This window comes from Anser brachyrhynchus (genome assembly GCF_964034855.1).
Source record: "Anser brachyrhynchus genome assembly, chromosome: 5".
NCBI classification, from domain to species: Eukaryota; Metazoa; Chordata; class Aves; order Anseriformes; family Anatidae; genus Anser; species Anser brachyrhynchus.
In genome coordinates this window covers 29,071,704-29,094,091 of record NC_137699.1, presented here as the reverse complement: position 1 = coordinate 29,094,091, position 22,388 = coordinate 29,071,704, and the positions used below count along the sequence as shown (strand labels likewise).

Below are 22,388 nucleotides of genomic sequence, written 5' to 3'. Positions count from 1 at the left end.
TTTCTGGGTGTGCCCGGCCAGCACAGACCAGTTTCCCCAGCACAGACTGGAAGTGCTCAGCTAGGAGGTGTGGCTCAGCAGCCGGGCATCCCAGGGCATGGCACAGCACGACCTGGACCACCCAAAGACACAGCGGATGCAGACAGGCACAGGTTTGCTCCAAGAGATTTTTTGGAAGGGGCTACCTCACCACAGAGCATCCATCCTTCTGCTGTCAACCCAGGCTCGGTGTGAACACCACGCTGAGCTCTGAGAGGTGGGAGAAACGCAACCGTGCTCCCCTCAGCCTGCTTTTAATGCTGCCAGGAGCCGGCTCTGCTGTTCCTGAGCACAAAGCCAAGGGCAGAGCACCACAGGTTATGCCCTATTTGCTGCTGCTCCTATCAACCCACCCAGCAATCACACTGGGAGGCTGATTGCGCCCTAGCTTCAGGTGTAACTTGAGGTGTTTGCACTTCAGGCAAACAGACCTCCCAGGAAGTCAGGAAACACACAGCCTACTGCACCAACAGCCTGGTGTAGCTGGTAATTCCTCCTACTGCACAACTGGATCCAAAATGTCTTCCAGGTACAAAGGAAAACGAAGGTATCACATACTTATTGTAGCACTTGGGAAATAGAGCACGATCACATCACTGAGCACTTCCAAGCCTTACATTTCTTAACTTTGATACTTTACTATTAATTTTTACAATTAATTTACTTAAAAAAAAACAAAAAACAAAAAAACTTCAAGTTGATTTGATGGTTACCATTTGAATTGCCACTGTATCACTGTTCCCAGACTCAGAAACCAACTCACAAGTTACCCAAGGACCTGCTTTTTGCAGCTCTTAGATGCTCACTTAATAATTTTTTTTTTCTGTAAACTGTACACTTGATACCTAAAGGCACAGAGGTACAGCACAACAATCCTTCATTGCAGGGCATTCTGCACGTGAGCAGATGGAAAGCGTCAGTGTTTTCCAGTTTCGTCCTGCAGGAAGAGTTTTTCAGAGACCTGCTAAAGACACCTTGTTGGGCAAGAGTGCTTTTCTGGCTGTGGCTGTTTCAGGATTTGGCTGGTCCAGAATAAATTATTTTTTAACGTACTCCTACATACTTCATTGAACATACAGCCACAAGCCCAATTTGGACCTGGAAAGTCTAATGAGAATAATCCACCTCCTGTCCTTTGTCTCTCATTAGTTGCAAGAAAATATGCTCACAAAAATGCGGTGAAGAATAGCAGCAGGTAGGAGACAGCCTCTTTTCACTCCTTGCTGCTCAGCACACTGAGCAAACTCTGCGGCGCCCACAGCATCGCCCTTTTGCAGCTGATCCTTCCTGACCCGTGCATTTCTGCTAATCCAGTTTCTGGTTCAAATGTTCACAAAAGAGTGAGCTCAATCAAATGTTTTGCTAAGGGTATCTCATCTGAAATGCTTTACACGACTTGCAAGTAAAGTCTCCCGAAAGCCCTGCAAAGCAGGTAAAATCTCCATTTTAGATTTTGGGGAAACTGAAAGGCAGCACAGAACGGCTTCTGTTCCCAGCAAACGCTGCTCAATTTTTAGCTTTTAGATCACGGAGGTTTGTTAGGGCGGTTTTATAAACACAAGGAGAAATCTAACTCTGGAAGCAGCAGCACACCGCGTTCTCACTAAAGCCTGCAGCTGCTTCACCCACTTACTCAAAGGCAAGGCTCTGCTATAAGACGCTTTTTGGGGAGTGCTGTGCTTTCGGCCCCCCACCTCCAAGCACCATCCCAGCTGCCCAGGTCACCACGCTCCCCTGCAGCAGGCAGCACCCAAACTGCTGTGCCACACATCGACATCACCAGCGCTGCCAACTGGATTTAATTAACATCACTGTGAACCTTTTTTAAAAATTATTATTATTTATTGATTCCTAATGTCTCACACGGGACGCTGGGACAAGTTAAATACAATCATTTTCTGCCAGTTAGGCAAATGGCATTCCCACGTTTCTAAGATAAACGCTGTAAATAAAATATTAGGCTGTCGAACTGTCCCTGAACATTAGTCTTGGAGAAACAGGCACGCAGTGGTCCTTTCCTGGCACAGGGCTCTCCTCTGCTGCTGATAACAGAGATCCCACGGAGAACCAGTGTGTTGTAGGGGCTCATCCACAACAGGAACTGCCACCACAAGCCTCCAAGGGCTGTCCCCCTTCCCTAAATAAATAACAGCACGTCGAGGCAGCCTTGGTAGCAAACAGAAAGAAGCCAGCAGTTTGGCTACCCAGAGAAGCAGGTGACTCCAGCCACTACCTAATACCTGGCTAAATGAGAGGGAGGACAGGCGACTGGCATCCTTCCTCACCAACTCGCTCAGCACCCAGAGGCAGCGCTTTGTCAGCCCAGCCCAGAGCCCCACAACAGGCAGGCAGAGCTCAGCTCGGTGCCGCTCGCAGAGCATTTAGAAATCCTTTGCTACAAGGGAAAAGGACACAGCGATCTTATCTGCCTGGTGTTCATTTTAAGTGGCTGAACACGGAGATAGCGGGCAGCCACCAGAGCTGACGCCAGGGAACGTGAGGCAGCGCGACCGTGCCGGAGCTGTCGGCTGCCAAGCAGCCTCTGGTGGGATCACAGAGAAGCTGCGCAGGCCACAGAAGCTGGCAGGACAAAGGTACCAGACAGCGCACCCGCTCCGAAGAGCAACCAGGCACCACCTCACACGGTCCATCTTCCAAAGATGCTGCTTTTGTGCCACCCCAGGAAAGCCAGCCAGCTGGAGAAGCCCTCAGGCAGCCTCACATCCAGCTTTTGACTCAGGAGTGGGAGCGAATAAATCCTCAGCACACACCATCAGCCAACAAGAAAAACTCCTCAGGGATGCCTGGCAGCCACCCCTCTGACCAACACGCTTTGCAGGTGGGACGGAGTGCTGTGGGCGAGCTTCCCACCTGGCAGCGTTTTGTGGCAGGAGGACGGAGTCAGGCTCTGGCCATCAGCTCCAAACAAAAGCAGATGAGCGGCAAGTGGTGAATGATTAACAGCCTGTGGAAACGATGCCAAAGCCCCTCTGAAGACACATCGCACAGGTTCTGCCTCTGGGAAGCCTCCAAGGGTCAGGAGGCAAACAGAAATAGTGCATTCCCTGGACTCTGACACTTGCCCACGGTGGATGGAACAGGGAGCGTCCAGGGGAACAGCTCACACTGATTCACGCCTTCATTTTCCCAATTGCTGCATTTTTATTTCAAGCATCTGTAGAACCTGTTTGGGTAGAGGCTGTTGCATAGAGGCCAAGTTGCTAGATTTTTGGATAAGAAACAGGGATCTGTAGGATCGCCATTAATGCATGAGCTATTTCTGGGACGCTGTTTGATCTGACAGCCCCACTGCCCAGCTTTAGCACCCAAAGATTTCCCTTGCTGACTCCAAGAGTCAGGCATCCAGAATTTAAGTTTAAACTTGTGCTAATAAATGTGAGGTAAACAAATAAGAACCCAGCTTCAAGATGAGACTCAGAATCAACTATGTTTTTTTACCTGAAGTTATTTTTATTCATCAGGAGAGAATAATTAAGAAAACCACATCTCACTGCAAGCCCAGAAAGCACTTCACCGTAATTCACCCAGGATCTGAAATGTCACGGCATAGATGCAAGAGCAGAGCTCTTGGACTTGCTCGTCAAAGAGACACAATTTTTCCCCCAGACAGAAAAGCAGCCAATTGCAGAAAAATACAAAAATATTTTTCCAGAGAACCACAAGTCACATGAGTCACCCTTACTTGCAGATGAACCCAAACCTGAACTCCAGCATCATCAGTCACACAGAGCAGAGCAGACCAAAAGCTGGCTGAAAACAGGCAGCTTGCCTTGGCGGCTCTGTGGAAGGCCAGGGGACCCGAGCAGCACGCAGAGGATACGCACGCCTTCTCTTGCGCAACACTGCCATTATTTATTACCTCAAGTAGTTCAGCTTCTCAGGGAACGAGCTCATGGCTGAGGGCTCTGCACAGCTGAAGGACAGCCATGTCTCTAGATAACCATTTCTCCCTCAGGGTTCTCCCTCCTGATTCAATTTCAGGTTGAAACAGCACGTTTTCTGGGCTGGACGGGGGGCAGATGGCAGGCAGCACTGTAGCCCCAGCAGGAGGAGGCAGGACAAACGCTGAGACCACCTTGCACAGCCACAGCCACGCGTAACCAACCCCGCATACTTGCATAGGGCACACAAGACCACCTGCTCAGACTCTCGCTAGATGCCACCCCTGCAGGGACAATGCTGTCCCCAGCATGCACGAGGGGAAGCCCAGACACCACAAAACCCCGTTGTCACCCTCCTCTAAGCGAGGGGATTGCTGCAGGTCAGGACGTGGTATCGCCGCCGCACCACGATGTGGTCAGGTATGTCAGGAGAAGGTCCTCAATCCCAGCCACTGCCTTCCTGGGGAATGGCACATCATGGGACCCCAGCACGGAGGGACAGGAGGGCAAGGGACGATTATTTCTCCCCGTGGTACGGGATTTCAGCGGTAAGGGATGCTTCGCAGCGACCTGCGAGCAGGCTGGGATGCGGAGCGGCGGCTGCCCGGCGCTACAGCTTGTAAAGCCAGGCGCCGTGGTTAGCGGCGAGCACACACCGCCTCCCCCAAGCAGCAGCAGCACAGCAACGCGCGGCACCTCCACGGCATCCTCCTCCCGGGGATTTTAGGGCACGCAGATCCAGGAAACCTCGCAAAGCCTGCGAGGGGGAGCGAAGTAAATGCAATTAAAAAAATAACAGCAGAAGGGTAAACGGGGGGAACTGAGAAATAAACTGCCGGAGCCGCACGCTCAGCACACGCAAGAAATCAGGGGCTCGGGGCAGCTTTCCCCACGCTACGGGGGGATCCGACAGACAGCGGTGCTCCGAACCCTCACGCTGTTCAACAGCACGGGAACATTGTGCAGAGGGGTGCGGAACAGCCCGGGGGCACCGCAGGCACGGCCACAGCCCCGCTCCTCAGAGGACCTCGGAGATGCCCCGGCTGCTGGAAACAAATAACAGCCTCACCAACCACAAGAGCCTCGGCTTTGACTTTCGAGTTGCCCCCCTCTGCAAGCAGCGGCCGAGGGTCTCAGCAGAAGGCTCTTTTGCCCTGCCAAACGCCCCCCGAAGGCACAGAGCCCTGCCAGAGTATTTCTGCCAGAGAAGGGCGAGCCCTGCCCCTGCCCCTGCCCCTGCCCCTGCCCGTGCCGGTGCCGCTTTCGTTGCCTGCCGGCTGCCGACGGGGCCGCGCCGAGCGGCTCCCGAACCGCCTCACCGCCGGGCCACCTCTGCCCCAGGGCTGCCCCGTTATTATTATTAATTATTATTTTTAACCAAGCTATTCCTGGAGTTGCGAGAGCTGCCGCTGTGCCCAGGCTGAAGGGGACCCAACCTCCCCCCGCGCAGCATCGCCCCGCTCTCCCGCTGCCATGGTTACGAGCGGGCACGCCAACCCCCCCCCCAAAAAAAAACAAAACAAAACGACCCAAAACCCCTCAAAGCGACCCCAAATCCCCCTCCTCGCCCGAGCACGGCTCCCCCCACCCCACTCACGGCCAGGGGCAGGCTCCCGTCCTCCCGGCGGAGCTCCGGCCGGCCGGCCGCCCTCGGCCCGCTGCCGCCCGCCGCCGCGCGGGGCTTGCTGTCCTGCCATAAGTAGTAGAAAGTGCCCAGGATCCAGGCGACCGTCAGCACGGCGATGGCATTGGCCCGCAGCCTCCTCATGCCGAGAGCCCCGGTGGAGCCTGGGAGCGCTGCCTCGCCGGGCAGCGGCGGCGGACGGAGGCGGGGAGGCGGCGTGGGGCCCCCTCTTCCTCCTCCTCCTCCTCCTCCTCCTCCTCCATGGGCTGGGGAGGGACGGGTTAGGGCCGCCCCGCCGGGTCCTAACGCCGGCAGGAGGGGAGCGGAGGAAAGCAACGACACGGCCCCTTAATGGAGCCGCCCCCCCCCGGGACCCTCAGGGTCCCAGCAGAACCCCCCGGCGCCTGCAGACCACACAGCCCAGCCCGCTTTGCTTCCTCGCCCTCGCTGCGTCCTGGTGTTTCCAGAGCGTTTCAGGAAACGGCACAGAAAACCCCAAAACTCAAGAGTTTAGTTGTGGTACCTGGCTCAGGAAACCCCAAAACTCAGAGTTTATTTGTGCTACCTGGGTAACTCGGCCTGCTGAGTACAGAAAGGAGTGACAGAAAGCATCCTGCACAGAATCACTACCGTCCCTAACTCCCTGTGTTGATCGCAAGAAAACCACAGGATAGATCAGCTAATCCTTCCCTTTGAAGGCCCCAAACCCCTTTCACTGGGTGCCCTGTCGGAAAGCGTCAGAAACAAGTGGGTAGACCCCTGCCCAGGAGCAGGGGTGACAAGCTGGAGCTGAAGGGGTTTCTCCTCCCTGGGGGCAGTCACTGCTAGCCACCCCAGGAGCCAGCCCCGGGGCATTATTCCCCTGCAGGTGAGGCCTGTAGAAACACAGTCAGACCCACCTGGCAGCTCCAGCCCGCAGCCCCAGCAAGGGGTGCAGCAAAAGCATCAGTTCCCACCCCAGAGCCATCAGATGAGCTGCTTGCACCGGCCCTGAGGCACCCCACTAGACACAGATAAACCAGACCCACAGAGACCTGTTATTCAGGTCGCCTAAGCTTCGGGACCTGAGCCGAACAGTCGAGGGAGTGCTGACAGCGTGCTAGCTGCTGTGCTGGGGGACACAGCACCTGTTCAGCACAGCCACCACGAGACGCGTGCTTCAGCAGCACTAGGCCTCTGCACGCTTTGAAGACATGTCCCCAGCCATATTTCATCTCCGAGGCCCAAATGCTCCATTAGCTCCTAGGCCCGAGCTATGAGTACCAAGGTTCTGCGCTCTGCAGCCAGAATTTGCAAAGAAAAAAACCTCCAACTGCAGAACTTTGCTCCAAAAATCTCACCTCTCATTTAAAAGACATATTTTGAACTCTGTGTTTGTACAGGGACCTCTGACAACTCAAATTCTTCACTTGTGGCTATACTGTAAGCTGCAAGGTTGTATACAGCTATTGCCTTATCAGAAATAAGAGTACCAGAAGCAGCCTAGCAGAGACCTCAATGTGGCCTCCAGAGCAGACATACAATGAACATTAACTGTGACAATATTGCATTGCTGACTTTGCAAAAGCATCAGGTAATTCAATAAATAGCTCTGTTGCCTAACAGAAGTGACCTGAGAAACATAATAAACTAAACAAATCAGTCTTGTACAAGCGTCACAGGAGAATTGTGGGGTCTTACCACCACAACTGTTCTTTTTTTGTTCCCTCTATAGCTGGGACTTCCATGTTAGACGTTAAGTCTTTTTTGAGACAGTTCAGTTTTGTACAGTGGAATGATATAAGGGACCCTTTGCCAATTCAAGTGGCTGATTTGTTAGCCTAAGTATTTAGTGAGTAATCTTGATACAGTAATGGGAAGGAGGAATATGACCAACTACGTGGAAGAAGTTTATGGGGGGGGGGGGGGTGTTTAAGAACCTTATTTTCTTTATAATCACCAAGGCCTTACCCAGCATCATTTTCAATAGGAAGAGATCTCCTAGAGCCATGAATGTTGAATAGTGTGCTTGAGAAATCAGTTCTGTATTTTTGGGTGATGGCCTTGGTAACAGCTAGAAGAGCAAATCTGGTATCCCAGATTGCCCAGATAGAATTAAAGTGTTCTTCATTGCATGGAAAAAAAAAAAAAGAAGAAAAAGAAAAAGAAAAAAAAAAGCATCATCTAGACTTCTTTTCATAAAAAGTAAAACATGTCTTTTTTATAGCTGTGGTGCAGAGAACGTTTGTCAGATTACTGATGAATGTAGCTGAGCTTTCAACTATGGAACATCTGGAGAACACAAAAAGGCTTTTATTAGCATTATTCTGATCTGATAAATCAGGTCCACTGTTTTTTGTGGCCTCCAGGCACGGAAGTGCCATCTGAAACATAAACATAAAGTCTGTCTAGACTCCAGAAACAGTTTGGACAAAGTCATCCAGAGTTTAGCTAATAACGTTTAAGGAAAATCAGCATTAGAGTTCAGGGGCTGGAGCAGGTCACGCAAAGCTGGGCTGCGCAGCTGCACCCTTGCCAGACAGAGAGGTTTCACTTTTCCAGGCTGGCAGGAGACACTTCCCCATCTGGGTGCTTCCTTCAACAGCCGCCAGGGTAGCAAGGAGAACAGCAAAGGGGGAGAAAGGAGTGCGTGATGTTGTCCTGCAGGGATGTGGGGCCTTGCTCAGGGAGATGCAGCTCTGCTCACCCATGGCCCACCAGCCAGGCACGGAGCTGCACCTCGTGCAGAAGTACCCCGCGCCCAGCTGGGCTCCTGCCTGCTCACTGAAAGCACTACAGGCTGAAGATCCAGAAAGTCACGTATCTTGAAGCCACAAGGACTGAGGATACAGTCACAGCTCACTTCCCCGGAGCTCTTCATCCACCGGGGTTCCTTCTCTTAATTCTCACTTCAAAGCCTATCCATACACTCAGCTGAGACAGCTCTGGTAGTTTTCTTAGACAAGCTTGTCATGGCTCCTAGCCAAGTCACTCAAGTAAAGAGCAGCCCCAGCTCAGGAACTTTTCCCACAAAACCTCTCCTCAGAGACCTCCTTCTACATGGGCAGAGCACAGTAGCTGGGAGAAGAGTGCAAGACATCTCAGGGTAGTTTTCTCTGAGCTTGCTGCCACCAAGTGGCTCCTTCCTCCTCCTCCACTCCATCCCTGGGCTGGAGGCTCACCCTCTCTGGTGAAGTTCCTGCTCTCTTTAAGCAAGGGTCAGTCAGCTTCCAGGTGCTCAAACAGGTGCCCAGGCATGGGTGAAAGCAGTTTACCTACTGAAGGACTCTGAGCTCAGCCCTGATTTCAATTCAGGAAGACCCTTGGAAAAAATTAGAATGAGAGAAGTGTTTGTCCCAATGGGCAGAAAGAGCCGTGGAGTCCTTCCCCCACAGCAAATGGGGAACCATCTGATGGTCTAACCATAGCACCTCACTGTGCTCTTCACCCAGATCCAAACCACTCCTCTGCAAGCCTTTGAGAAGTGTTTACCCATGCTGCAGTGCCAACATGGTAAAGTGCGTGCCACCAGCCTCCACTGCCTGGAGCTGGAAAAGAAAAATGTTATCTGCATTACTCATCTACACTGGCCAAATTCCTAAACTGCCCCAAATACTTTCCATTTCCAAAGAGCTTCCTCATGCTGGTCAGAGGTTGCGGGGGTGTTTGGGTTTCTGAAAACCTACAGTGCAGTGCCCCAGATCATCTATCGCCCTGCACACCCTTGGCCTCAGCCACTTGCACCACAAAAACACAAGGTATGCCAGAAGTCTAACAGACCACCTTAAACACGGCATAGAGCTACGTACCATTCAGGTGGCCTCCAGCCGATCACCTCCACAGGCACCACAAAAAGGCCAGACAGAAATTACTCCCCCAGGAGTGGCTCCATCCTTAATTTATTCTGATGCCCAGCCAGAAGAGGCACAGGGGGTGAATGCTGATTATTTCTGCAATTAACAGAAGATGAGCTGCCTAGCATGGCATATTTGCCAACCAGGACAGAAATATCTTCTGGTTCATGGTTTCTGGCTGATGTCCAAGCAGTAAGGTGGTGGAGGGCAATGACCCAGCTCAAAGTTAGGGCAAAGAGTATACAGTTAACCGGGAACTGGAATTTGAATTGCTTTGTATTAAATTGCACTGTTAAACATTCTCTTAAGTGGTATTTAAGGTCAGTGTAACCTTAAGGTTATCTTCATGAAGATTTTTCTTAATGAAAATGAGAACAGAAGAATCCCCAATAAGCTATAATTAACAGCTCTGCAATGCACTTGTGTTTCTCAAGAGAGAAGCACCTGCTAAAAGGCTAACCACGGTCAGATGAATCTCCTTTGAGAGTCTGAAGGAGTCAAGGAAGTCTTCAGAGATGATTATCTGGGACACAGGACCCCTGGGAGAAGGTGCCATTAACCCTCCCTGAGGGAGGTAACCTACCCATCCATCGCTGCCGGAACTGTACAGCTGCACAACTGGGCACAGCCTTAGAGAAGACAGCGGTGTTACCTTCACCACTGTTACTCCAGTCTGCGTTTCTTCTCCCTTCCTTTGGTGAAGTGGATTTTTTCCAGCTCCCACTGAGGAACATCCTTCATGTAGTGAGGCTCCCTAGATCAGCATGGGGAGTCAAAAGGGTAAAGGGACTGATGGGTTCAGGAGGGTGACCGGGCTGCTGCAGCCCTTTGAATCCAGGTTCTAGCTCAGAGCAGTACTGTGGCAAGTAAAGGTTCCCATTAGCGTCCCAAAACTGGCCAAGCAATTGTTTCCCTCCCAGCTCTGTGCTGAAGCTCGCTCATCTCTTGGGATGTAGCTCAACATGAAGATCTCAGTTTTCCCTATGGCAGAGGCTCAATAGTCACACCCTGGTGCAGCTGAGCCTCTGCAGTCAGAATTGCATGGCCACATCTTGCAGCTGGGTCTCTGGAGACAATCGAGCCAGTCCTGGGGCAACCCCTGTGCAGCAACTCAACACATCAAGGATAAAGAGGAATGGAGTTAGGGCAGAATCAGGCAGGAGATATCAACACACACACACAAAAAAATTCACTCTGGAGTCATGCACCCGTCATGAGATCTTTTGAAAGTGTGGAAACAAAATAAATATTTAAAGTAGAATAAGTTACATATTAATGCAAATGATTAAACTAGAAGATCCACTTATAATCAACTTGATCCGCTTTATGAGCCTGACTTACGAAAAGCGGTAGAAGGGAAGATGAGAACCTATGTGCCTTTCTCGCCCCAGATCGTTCGCTTCTCTTACGTGCTGTATCTTAACTTCCCTAGGACAGGGATTTATTTCCCACCTTTATGGTAAAGCACGTAACACTTTTCTTGTGCTCAGAATTAATTAACAATAAAATCTTTTTATTACAATCTGATGACTATTTGCTCTCCTTTATTGGCAGCACATCACAGTGCTGAATGTGACCTGAACTGCAATTTAATCCTCATAGAAATTCTAAGCTTTTAAAGCTCAATATAGCCACCAGGTTAGTGCCCATAATAGCCCTCTTAGCTGCAAAGCAGAAGCAGCTTGCAGTGCTCATCTGGCAAAGTGATGAAGCTCCAGTCTCCCACTACAGAGGAATTCCAGACAAAAACCACTGCAGTCTGGGAAATAACTGTGAAAAATATCCTACCCAGTTTCTCACACATCCCATAAGAGTGACTCGCATCGTGCACAGCAAGCTGGGTTCAAGTCAAGTGCACTGAAAAAATGCTTAACTTTCCTAAGAGTCACAGCAACATACTTATTTCTGAAGCTCCATCCCTCAAAATAACCCAGACAATTAACAGAACACTTCTCAAAACATTCCAGCCCTGGCACTGAGCATGAGAAACCTCAGGCTGAGGGGAGGCCAGAAACAGGAGCCGTGGATCTGACAGTCCCAGGGGCTCCACAATGCCCCCGATCCACAACCTTGGCCAGGTAAGGTCCAGACCCACCTCCAGGTGGGAGCTGGGAAGGGCAAAAAAAGCCAAGAAAAATTGTTGGAATCTGGAGGATATCAGGAGCAAGTATCCATCACATTAAGCTGGGGGGAAAAAGAAGCAGAAGTCCAGCATGCTGGTGCTTTCCAGCTTCTTGAGCTTGCAGGCAGGAGGGCCTTGCAAACTCACCCCAGCACAAACTCTGTTCAAGGGCAAAACACAGCCACCATCACTGCAGCAAGTGGGGCACCCTCAGCAGAGCTCAAGGCTCCCTCCCAAGGTCACAGGATGCCCCTTTTTGTTCCGCTGCCTCTGGCTGGCAGTAGGGCAAGGAGTACCAGCACAGCACTTCCCATCTGCAGCACTTTCAGTCCCTGAGACTCCAGCCAGATCAACGCAGCACTGAAGATTTGCCAGTTTCTACCTTTTCCTGTTCATGTTATAGTGGAACATCGTAAATCACGGGAAGGCAGGAGTAAGGGATTTCTGGGATATTTATTGAAATCACAGCCTCAGTGGAACCATAGCCAAGGAAAACTGCCAACCTGAAGCTTTCACAGAAGCTGAGCTGATGTCCTCTCATGAACTTTATGAAGTCTTCCAGCACAGAAACCCCTCGTGCTGGGATCACGCAGGTCCAGCCATTTTGCAGAAGCTCTCAGCAGCGACAGCTCTGCCCAGCACAAGTTGGGGGATTCAGCCCCTGCCCTGGTGCCCCTCCAGGCCCTGCCAGTGGTGGGACAGCAGAGGCTGCATGTGAAGCAGCCACCAGCCCCTTACCCAGCTGTGCAGGGAACTCTTTTCATTCATTTTGTCAGGAGCACTGGCAGCAGCTGCCTCACTGCAGGCAGCAGGGCCTCAGCACAGGTCCACAACCTCCCTGGCCACAGCCTGAGACAGACACTGTGAGGCTCTGAGAGCACTTGGCCCCAGCTGAAGGTGATGAGGGTTGGAGGGCATTTGTCTCAGTGAGTCTGCATCAACCCTATTTGGTATCTCCACACACACCAGCCCTGTCCAAGTCCCATGGCAGGCACATGGGGCTCCCTGATTCCCAGATAAGGTCTCACAGGGCAAAAAAAGATTTTAAGGTGCTAACCTGAGGGCACAGATTTCCTCTGAAGCTCCCCAACGCTGGTGTCTGAGGAGACAGCCTCATCGAGAGCATACCTATTATAAAACATCCCAAGGGACTGCTAAAAGAGTAGCATTTGGTGTTGCTGTTCCATATAGGACCCGTTCATAGACCTACAGTCTATAACCTTCTGAATCTGTTAGTAGTGTCTGCAAGGTCCAACACTTTGCCATGTCCTTCACCACTGCCTTCATGGTTTTGTCCACTCAGCCAGCCTCCCCTTCCCCAAACTGAGGTATCTCAGACTTTGTTTCCCTTTTAAAGGCAAGGTGCCTGACCATTAGGAAGCCATTTTTATGGCCCATATGATACAATAAGGCTATTTAATAGAAATTTCTTTGTAACATTAACATGAGTCAGATTCACATTCTTTAGAAATTCACATTTTAGGACAAGTGTTTTTCTCCCTAAAGAGAAGAGTGCTTTATAAGCGATGAACAGAATGACCTGCCCCACTCTCATGTAGAAGAGGGGAACAAGAACTAAGAAGAAAGAAATTCCACTGTTTAAAAAATGACCCCTCATTTTTGCTCATAATTATCTCCAATACCTGAATGCGAGGCTTGGCAATAAAGAGCTGTCACTGCAGGAGCACAGCAGCCAGAAAAAGGAGTGAGAAATGGGAGGAACTGCTTAAGCCACTGTGAACAGAAGCAATACTATTTCATTTGAAAGCCCGCATGTCTACAGAGATGCTCAGCACATCCATGCAGCTTTTTCAGATGCAGAGATACATCATCACACGCACATATACACGTGCACACGTGCTTCACACACTCAGATTAGCTTCTAAGTCTAATTTGAGCTTCCAGCAAACACCGCATCCTCTGCTGCTGGCTGAAGACAAGGAAAATCTCTCCCACAGGAGCTAAAAGCCATCACAAACCTGACCATTTCTCTTTGAAGGTCACAGCAAGATTAAAGAAATGTGCCATCTCCAGAAAATATATATGATCATTGGCGCATGCAGCTCCTCTCTAAATGTGTGCATGGCAACATACTTTGCTCTGTGGAGAGAGGATGAAAAAGGCTGTGTGCAACAATTGCAATCATACTCCCTGATGGAATACTGAAGAACACTTACACATTATTTTGGCACAGTAAAGTCTATGCAGACAAAAATAACCATACTGATAGCCCCCTGCTCCCAGGTTTTACATCCCCACGTAGAGCTGTGTGCAGTCTCAACCTCCTGGGAGGCACACCACCATTCATCAGCATGTTACCAATATTTACACTTCATAGTCCAGCTCTTTCCTTCTTCAAGCTCAGACGCCATTGACACAGCACCACAAACACACCCCATGAGTCCGCCCAGCTGAGCAGGAGCCCCATACCCACTCCTCCATGGATGGGATGCAGCTCATCCCAACCCCCTGTCCCCAGGGCAGCTAGACAGGGACCAGCAAGCACAAAGCACTAAGGAACTGCACCATTAGCATAAGAGAAACACTGCAGAAGGAACACACAGAGCAGGGAAAGCAGCCTCCGCTTGCCTTTATCATTTGGTGCAGGGAGGAGCTCAATGAGAGGCAGCTGTGGCCAAAGAGGACAGCTGCATCTTGTAGGGCCATTCGGTCTCTGCCAAGCTCTGAAGGACGGGTTTGCTTTGACAGATTTCCAGCCCTCAGAGATTTCTGCATCCCCACAAACATAATCTAGGATAAAATAGATTTTATCTGCTTTATTTTTTATTTTATTTTACCTCTTCTGCTCTCCAAACATCACATCCTCATTCATCTCTGAAGGCTGTTGTGCAAGTAGCCTCATTGCGCTGGGGGATTTGGGCAGCTGCTCAGACCTCGGTGGTGGTGGCTCCACTCAGCTCTGGTCCACCTGAGACCACTCGCACCACATCCCTGAAATGAAACTTTTAAGTCTAACTTTAAAATTTACTTCCCAAGTCTGGGTTTTCCAGCTGTCCCTCTCTTTGTGTCACCCCCCAAGGGCATTTATTTCTTTTCCGGTGTTTGGAGCAAAACCAAGATTCAAATTTAGCATGGTTGGTAGTACAAGAGCACAGATCTAATTTCACTAAACTCTGCTCTGAACAGGGGCACCAAGGAGAAGAGCCACATCTCATACCTCCTGGCTGTGAGAGAACATGCTGCAGCTAACTGCGTCTCAAGGAATGGCCTGAGACTAAGCCCTTGTGATGCTTGTGAGGGAAAACCTGCTTCTCATTCTTAGGGGATATAAATAACAATGTTTGTCAAAAAGGAGACATGGGAAAAGTGGGAGAAAAAATGAAACGCGTACATTTCCGAAGGATGAGAAAGGAGATTTGTTTTGTTTCTCAGAAACACTGTAACTTGTTGGGATTGGGGAGCTTTACAAAAAAAAGTATCTGTAAATCGAAAAGTGAGCTGCTCAGCCCTCAGGCACTAACTTTTCTTTTTCTTGCAGATGAGCAAATAGTCCAAGGCTGGGCCTGCCAGGTGTGAGCTCATCAGGGCACTGCAGGGGCTAGGTGTAGGAGTGAGGAGAGGCAGGGTTCAGATATGAAGGTAGAACTGAGATTTCAAAGAGTCGAAAGTTCCTCCGCACAAGGGATGTGGCAAGATGGGTAAACCTCAGGGCTTGTCTCAGTGAGTCACTGGTGTGGGAGAGCAGCAGCCCCCTTCCCAGGGACGTGCACTTGCCAACAAGCAGAAGCTCAGCCAGCTGTGTCCAGGGTGGGCTACATATTTCACCTGCAGGCAGGCCTACCCCTACTGTTCTAGTCTTGTCATCACATCCCATGCGCAAGTTTAATGTGAGCCCTGTCTGGCACGGCTCTTCTCATGATCTCATCGCTGCTCTTAAATCCTTAGGATTCACCTGAGTCTGGAGGGGGCCTTAGCAGAACTGGGACCAGCTCACACAGTGATGAAATACAAAATGTTATGACAGCCGTGGGACAAATCCATCTCAGGCAACCCCTGCAGCCTGTGGAGCAATAGTGACGCCCTACCAGAAACACAGGGCTTTCCTTCAGCACCCTGTGTGTGCACCAGACACAGGAGAGCAAAACACTATGAGGGAAGAGACCTGTTTAAAAAGAAACAGATGGAAAAGGATGGAGGTTTGCAGAACAAGCCAGAAGGAAGCAACCACACGCAGGAATGTAAAACCCCAGTCCTTAATGGACAAGGTGAAGCAAATGCTCCATTTTGTCCCATCTCCCTCCTGCTTTTTGCTACTCCAGGTCCTTCCTAGCACCTGGTTAAAAAAAAAAAAAAGAGCAAGGGAGGGCATCATTTTCTGTTCACTAGCAGAAATGTAGCCCTGTCATTAAATAAAAAAGGCTGACAGCTTTTTATGACGTGAGGAAGTGGAAAATGAGGGGTCTGAGCCAGAAAAGCCGAGAATGACAAACGGGCGTCACAGTGAAACTTGTCTAGCAAATCTGGAAATGAAAGCCCAGCCTCCCGGAGCCCGAGGGGGAGCTGACAGGAGAAAGCACTTTGGAGGAGGGATGTTGTGCATGAGGGGCAGGCCAGGAGTTCCCCAGCTGGGCGTCCGAGGCCTGGCGAGGAAGAGGCAGGAGGCCGCTCCTCACATGGGCCGCTCTGCACTGCGGAGGTCCACGGGAGAAGGGAGAAAGCTCTGGGCTTTGAATTAGATCTCATCCATCTAAATCTGAGTTTCTTTTAAATCATCTGCAAGAGAAAAGATCTGTGAAGGCATCAGACTGTTAGGCCTTTGCCCATTTATCATGAGCTGAGGCCCACCCAAATCTCCACTCAGGTTTAGGCCACGGCCCACTGCAGTATAAATAACAAAACTTACGGTTCATTTTTGGCTCAGACACATTTCTTTCACTAATAAAATATTGGAACTAGTGACCTGGTGCTGCCTTCAAGGGCTGGCCTGAGGCTGACTCTGCACATTTGTTCAAGTGCCCAATTTTTGGCCCTAGACCAGGCAGAAGTCGATACGTGTGCTGCAGGCAGTGCCTCTAAGTTTGGAAGGGTGTCCAGATACTTCTGGTTTTGTGCCTCCACTGGTTTTGTCATTCCTTGTCCTCGGCCCACATGTCAGGCTTTGCAGTGGGTTTACTGAAGTAAAGCGTTCACAGCTTAGAGCAGGTTTCAGAAGAGAGTTTATGGATGGTGAGAAATGAAGTGGGACAGACAGACATGCCTGAAGGGAAGCACTTTCTCCCTCTCTCTGAAGAGTGTTCAGATGTGGTTCTGAATGTCCTGTTCAGTAGCTTGTTCTCAGTAAAATATCCCAATCTCATGCTTCTTTGTGTGTTCTTTCTCCCACTCCAAGCTATGTTGCTGCAGGTGGGAACCCTTTTTTTTCCTTTTTTCCTCTGGTTCCAGCCACGCTACACTTCAGGTGCAATGCCCTACCACAGCCCCACCTGCTGAGACATGAGCTCAGCTGCTCTCTAGGGATTTGAGGTGTCAGAAATAAGACATTTGAGCCTTGTGGCTCCTTGCAGGAACAGGATTTCCCTAGGGAGCCATCTGACAGAGCAGTGACGCATTTCTCACATCCATTGCGTGCACGTTGGGTCTCCTTGACGTGAATGCAATGGGGAGTAGGAGCAAAAGGCAAAATCATGAGGTCAGTGGATGACTACAGCGAGAAACGGGAGCTCAGCTCCTCAGGACTGTTCTCCTGCTCCTTTGCTCCTGAGGCAGAGGGCCTCTTGGTTCTCAAACAACCTTCCACATTGTTCTGGTGGCACTCCAATGCCTGGTTCACCTGCAGGCTCCTTTGTCCAAGTCTGCTTGGGCTACAGCAGGGGTTCACACCGCTGGCAGGGCATAAATGCACTTAGCAAGGAGGCCGGGGCAGGGATACAGATTTAATGCCTTTTATTCCCTATTTTCAGAAGGGAGAGAAAAACAAACAAACAAAGTATTTACTCACTGCATGTTTTCCACTGTTAAAAGAAAGAGAAGCTTGTTGATACACAAGCACTACTGCTTTAATATACTGACAGCAATAAACCAGTACAACTCTCTCAGGATGGACACAGCTTCTGGATTTGAGGTGTTTATAGCACTGCATTGCCAGGGGAATAAGCTATAACCACATAACTGGCCTTTGTACACTCCCCCCTTGACAGCATCAAATCAAATTTCAGTTAGATAAAGAAACAAAAGGACTATCAAAAAAATCCACCCCCAATCAAAATAATAATTAACATCATGTAAGCAAGGTCTAAATTTCTGGTTGTTGTCAGCAGACAAAGATGGGTCCAGAGGGTCCTCTTCAGATGGTCTGGAGCAGCGTAGCGAATGAGTCACTTCACACACCTCGGCGGGCATTAACAGCCACAGCTAGTAAGGACCATTGACATTGAAGCACTTTACTGCTAAATACACAGCCACGGTGTTCGTCAAGCCTGAACAGATGACATCCATTCATCTGCCTCCTTGCAATTACTGTCCACCTTCCCAAACAGCTCACCATCGAGTTACAGAAAACAGAGCTCCTCAAAGACCAACCCGTGCGAAGAGCCAGAAGTTCTTCCTCGCAGACCGCCCTGTTAACTCACTGGCTGTCCCTCCGTACAGGAGCCTTGCAGCCAAGCAAGCCCAGGCCACCCCCGAGCATGGGGCACCCTGCCAGCCCTCCTGCCGCTGTTTTAGATGAGGTGCTGGACACAGGAGCTGTGCGGTCTGCAGGTGAGCATCCCGTACTCCGGAGTAAAAAAGCGGGCTTCTGCATTAAAGACCAACACAAGCTGCTCTACATTAAACACCAAAACAGGGGAACAACCTATTTCTGAAGCTGCATTCGCATCCTTTTGCCAAAACCATTCATTCTGATTCTGCAGAGTTGGCTATCACATTTCTTGGTGATAGGAGACTTGCTAAAACAAAACACCTCTCCCTAGCTCCTCTCAAACTAACACAAGAAATATCACTCAGTTTTTCTCAGTCGTCCCTGAAAATATCAAGTGTGAAAAACAAACTATCTAGAGAGAACCAAGCTCTCACTGCTGACTGCTATGGCCATTATCCTGAACTAAGTAGACTTTTTGGCTTTGGTCCAGCACAGCAACTCTGCCATCCCCATCCTTGCCCTCAGGGATCATCTGGGGGTATTTTTTCCTGTGTGCCTTGTACACAGCACCCCTTTGCTTTTGGAATCCCCCTTTGCTCCAAGTTGGTTGTGTCTTTCCAGGCTTTTCCCTTTGTTTTTGTTCAAGACAAAAGTATAGTCCTGTAAGGATAGCAGTGGGATTATCATCCTGGCTTTACTGCATTCCCATCTTTATTCCAGCACAATTTGTTTCCTTGTACAGCAGTTCCATTTAATTTCCCTGTAAAAACAAACAAACAACAACAACACAAAACAACAGGGATTTATAGAAGAATAAGGCTAGTGAAGTTACTGACTCCATCCACTAAATAAAGTTCTGAGATATTAGAAAAGAGCACATATTTAGCAAGAGAAAGTTTGTTCAGGGCTGGAAGTCTGGTTTTTGTATTTCTTCTCAAGGGAACAGGGATTTCTGGAAAGCTACTAAGTTACTTTAAAAAAAAAATTGGCTCTTTTTTTTGTTTTTTTTTTTTTTGAAGCATTTGTCTGGAAGAGCAAAGTGTGGTGCTAAAACACAGTGAGAAGAGCTAAGGGGAGGGAACACGTGCCAAGGTCACGTCCGCAGCGGTAGCAATGGCCAGCTGCACAGCAGCGATATTAAACCTCCCTCTGATACTAGATACTGCTCACAGCTACTTTTTCAGAGCTATAAAAATCCAGAAGAGGCACACATTAATTAGAGCAGTTCACAGAGGAGAGCTGCGTGTCCGTCTTGGCAGCTGGTGACTGAAGGGCTCATAGCGAGCATGGGAGCAGAATGGCCGTGCACAAATCTAGCTGGAATATTTTCATCACCTCCGGGTTTTTCAGTACAGACAGGGGCAGTACAGGTGGTTTGCAGCTGGGGAGCCACTCAGAGCACTTATAAGGAAGCAATGGGACCTGTGTCAAGAAGCAACGCATACCATAAGGAAGCTTTTCCCCCTGACCAGCCCAAATCCCCTTTTTGTTGACATTTAAGGCCATAACCTGCTGTCCTAGCTAGAGTAGACTAGAAAGCTGACCAGGAAACCCCCCTTCCTCTTCGCCACAATCTTCTGGTATGTGTCCTTGTCCCTTAGTTCATTATTCCCCCTAAGCTCAGTTCTTCTGGGCTGTGCTCATAAGACAGATTTCCATGCTGGTGTCCCCTGCAGAGCACAAGACTCACCTTCCAGAGCTTCCAAGTTTTTTTTATCTGTTTTTGTTTTTTAATTGGTGACTATTTCAAGTGAGCAAAGTAAAGATAACACACTTTGTTTTTAAAGCATGGTAGGAGACATCAGCTCTTCCATCTATCTCCTTGTACTTTCTTCACCTCCTGGCTTCTTTGTCTGCGGTTGCAGCAGAACTTCTGCACTGCTGGTAGCAAAAGCACGCTCCAATGATTCAATACAAGCTGGAAACCTAGCAGCATTAAGAATCCTAATGCCCACTTCCAAGGCAGAGAAAAAAGATACTTGGGCATTTTTGAGGGTCTAATACTCAGCACCATCTAGTGGTTGTCACCTATGCCTATCATACACAGAACACGCACAAGGCCCGTTTGATTTACAGCAGTTTTCTCCTCCATAGCCAATTTGTCAAGAGACAGGCAGTCTAATCTGATATTTTCCAGGGCTCTGTAAGGATTTCTTAAGTTTTAATCTTATTTCCTGGGCTGACTCTCTTCCTAGTGAAGAGATATTTTTCCTGAGGGAAAATATCTGCAAAATGGAGCCGGTCTTTAAGACATCTGCAAAGCGATATGAGATGTGCAGCTGAATAACATCTAGAATTGCTAACCATATATCACAGGAGAACCAGAGGGGGAAAGAAGAGGGTGTAACGCTTGTAAAACATATGGAAAACATTACCCAAATGGCAAAAATCTGACATAAAACTATATGCACAAACTTATAGCTCTGATTTGGGCTTTCCATAGCCATTGCTATACAAGTAAAAAAAGTTATTTTGTTTGTTTGTTTGTTTTTATCCACAGTGCGTTTAAAGGAGGTCCCACTCTCATTTTCACAGCTTGCCACCGGCAGTTGGAGTCTCTCTGCTTTTATTTATTACTAAACATGCTGGATGGAGTTGGGGCACAACAGAAAAGAGGAAGAGCAATTGACAGATCTCAGCTGATGCAAAGTACTGTTCGGCATTTTACAAAGGATGATCAATCAGGATTAATCAATGTGAAAGAGAGATGTGTCAGTGCCCTACAGAGCACGCTACAATGCAAAACAGCTTCTTAGAGAAAAATATTTTTGTGGAGGGGGCTTGGGCATGCAGTTTTTCTCTTAAGCCTGCAAGTCTGGCAGCTGCCTAGTAGTTCCTTTTTCCCAGACTTGCCACATTTGTGCTGAGACATATAAATGTCTTTTCTCTTGTGCTCCTTCATCACTACACAATCTTTCCATTTTTAAGCAAAAAAAAATAGAAGCCATATTTTGTATCATCTCTAGCTGAAGCTGGAGTTTTTCCTGTACAAGGAAATGGTTTCTTATTATCTGAAGATGACATCTCTATTTTACAGTAAAAGCCCCAGTCCTATTTTTTGTTTTCACTCCCTCTGTTCTTCCTCCATCTCCAAAACTGGACTAATCCAGTCCCTTGCAAAAAATAATAAAAGAAAGATGGTTTTGCTCTGTTTCCTGGCGACCGGCACTACCGAGACTCCGGGTAGTATCACACTGGCTAATTCAAGGCAGAAACAAGCACGGTGATAGTTAAGTGGGAAGTGAGGGTGCAGCACTAACCTTGGTGCAGAAAATCCTTGCCACAACTGCCTGCAGTTCATGGTGCAATTCACAGTGAAAGAAGAGCCTGTTCTGAATACAGAGAATTATGTTCCATGCGTGCTTATTTGGCTTTTTTTATTAGTATTATTTTTCCTTACTAAACTTAGGCATGTTGGCTCTCTCTCCAGCATTAATCTCGCTACCTGTAAAAGCACATAACAAAATCACGTTGATGCTGGGCTAATACAAGAGGGCAAACTGTGGCTCCCCTAAAAACTCCCAGAGGAGGCAGGATGCCATCTTTGCACTTACCTTAAACTGCCTCCCCCCTTCTCCAAAACAACGTACCGAAGGTGGGGAAAAACCCTTATGCCGCTAACACAATGCAACGTAGAAATGTGAAAAAAAGGCTTTAAAATTGCTCTTATTCCCAAAGAACATCAAAGGGATGACAGTCTGTATTAGACCATGGGAATGAGGAAGGCCATCAGGATTAGTCTGGGGAAAGAGTTGCATTTAGCCTGGCTGTTGTTTTCATATGTGGGAAACAGCCTTCATGGAGGAAGGAGAAGGTGACCAAAAAGTAAGTGATGGGAACTGACCTACTGGTTCAGACTGGAGATGCCTCTAAATCACACTGCACAGTGGCGAGGAATGGTGGCGACTCCTTATTAGAAAGGCTCCCTCTGCATGTGCAAAGGTCCCAGCTCCCCAAAGGCATCCAGGCACAGGACGTGGGCATTGAGGTACTTCTCACGGGTGGTGGCAGTGGGGAACGACACAGTAGAACAAACAAACAAACTGTTACAGACAGTGCAGAGTTCAGATACTCCCTAGGGAGCCAGGGCAATAGAAATGCAACAGGAAGATGGCTTCGCATCCCTGGCATTAAGGAGTACCAAATGCAAGAAGCCCACGGGGGTATGGTGTCTTCAGTCCCTGTCGGTCATGGGATGTGACAGCTGAGACCTTTAAAGACCGTCAGAGGAGGGAAATCAAGGCACTCCAAATGCCAAGTCTGTCAA

At 49.0% G+C, this 22,388-nt stretch overlaps 1 protein-coding gene and 1 long non-coding RNA gene across 6 annotated transcripts in view; both read right to left on the bottom strand.

The window, feature by feature from the left end:
- The window catches only part of GALNT16 (polypeptide N-acetylgalactosaminyltransferase 16), a 67,821-nt gene extending 61,990 nt beyond the window's left edge, over positions 1–5,831 (bottom strand). Inside the window, exon 1 of one of the 4 annotated variants that reach the window (XM_080595400.1) lies at positions 5,539–5,831. In XM_080595400.1, the coding sequence (XP_080451526.1) occupies positions 5,539–5,709 (171 nt within the window). In that variant the 5' untranslated portion in view covers positions 5,710–5,831. The remainder of the gene's footprint in view (positions 1–5,538) is intronic. The other 3 variants (XM_080595404.1, XM_080595403.1, XM_080595401.1) reach the window with 3 other exon arrangements.
- Positions 5,832–12,214: 6,383 nt separating this feature from the next.
- Positions 12,215–14,085, bottom strand: LOC308196440. Of its 2 annotated transcripts, none has more exons than XR_013952201.1 (3): positions 13,951–14,085; positions 13,500–13,620; positions 12,215–12,369 (listed from the first exon to the last, which is right to left on the bottom strand). It is a non-coding gene; the product is annotated as an uncharacterized lncRNA (long non-coding RNA). The 2 variants fall into 2 exon arrangements; XR_013952202.1 differs by lacking the exon at positions 12,215–12,369 and adding an exon at positions 12,383–13,254.
- Positions 14,086–22,388: the final 8,303 nt, after the last annotated feature.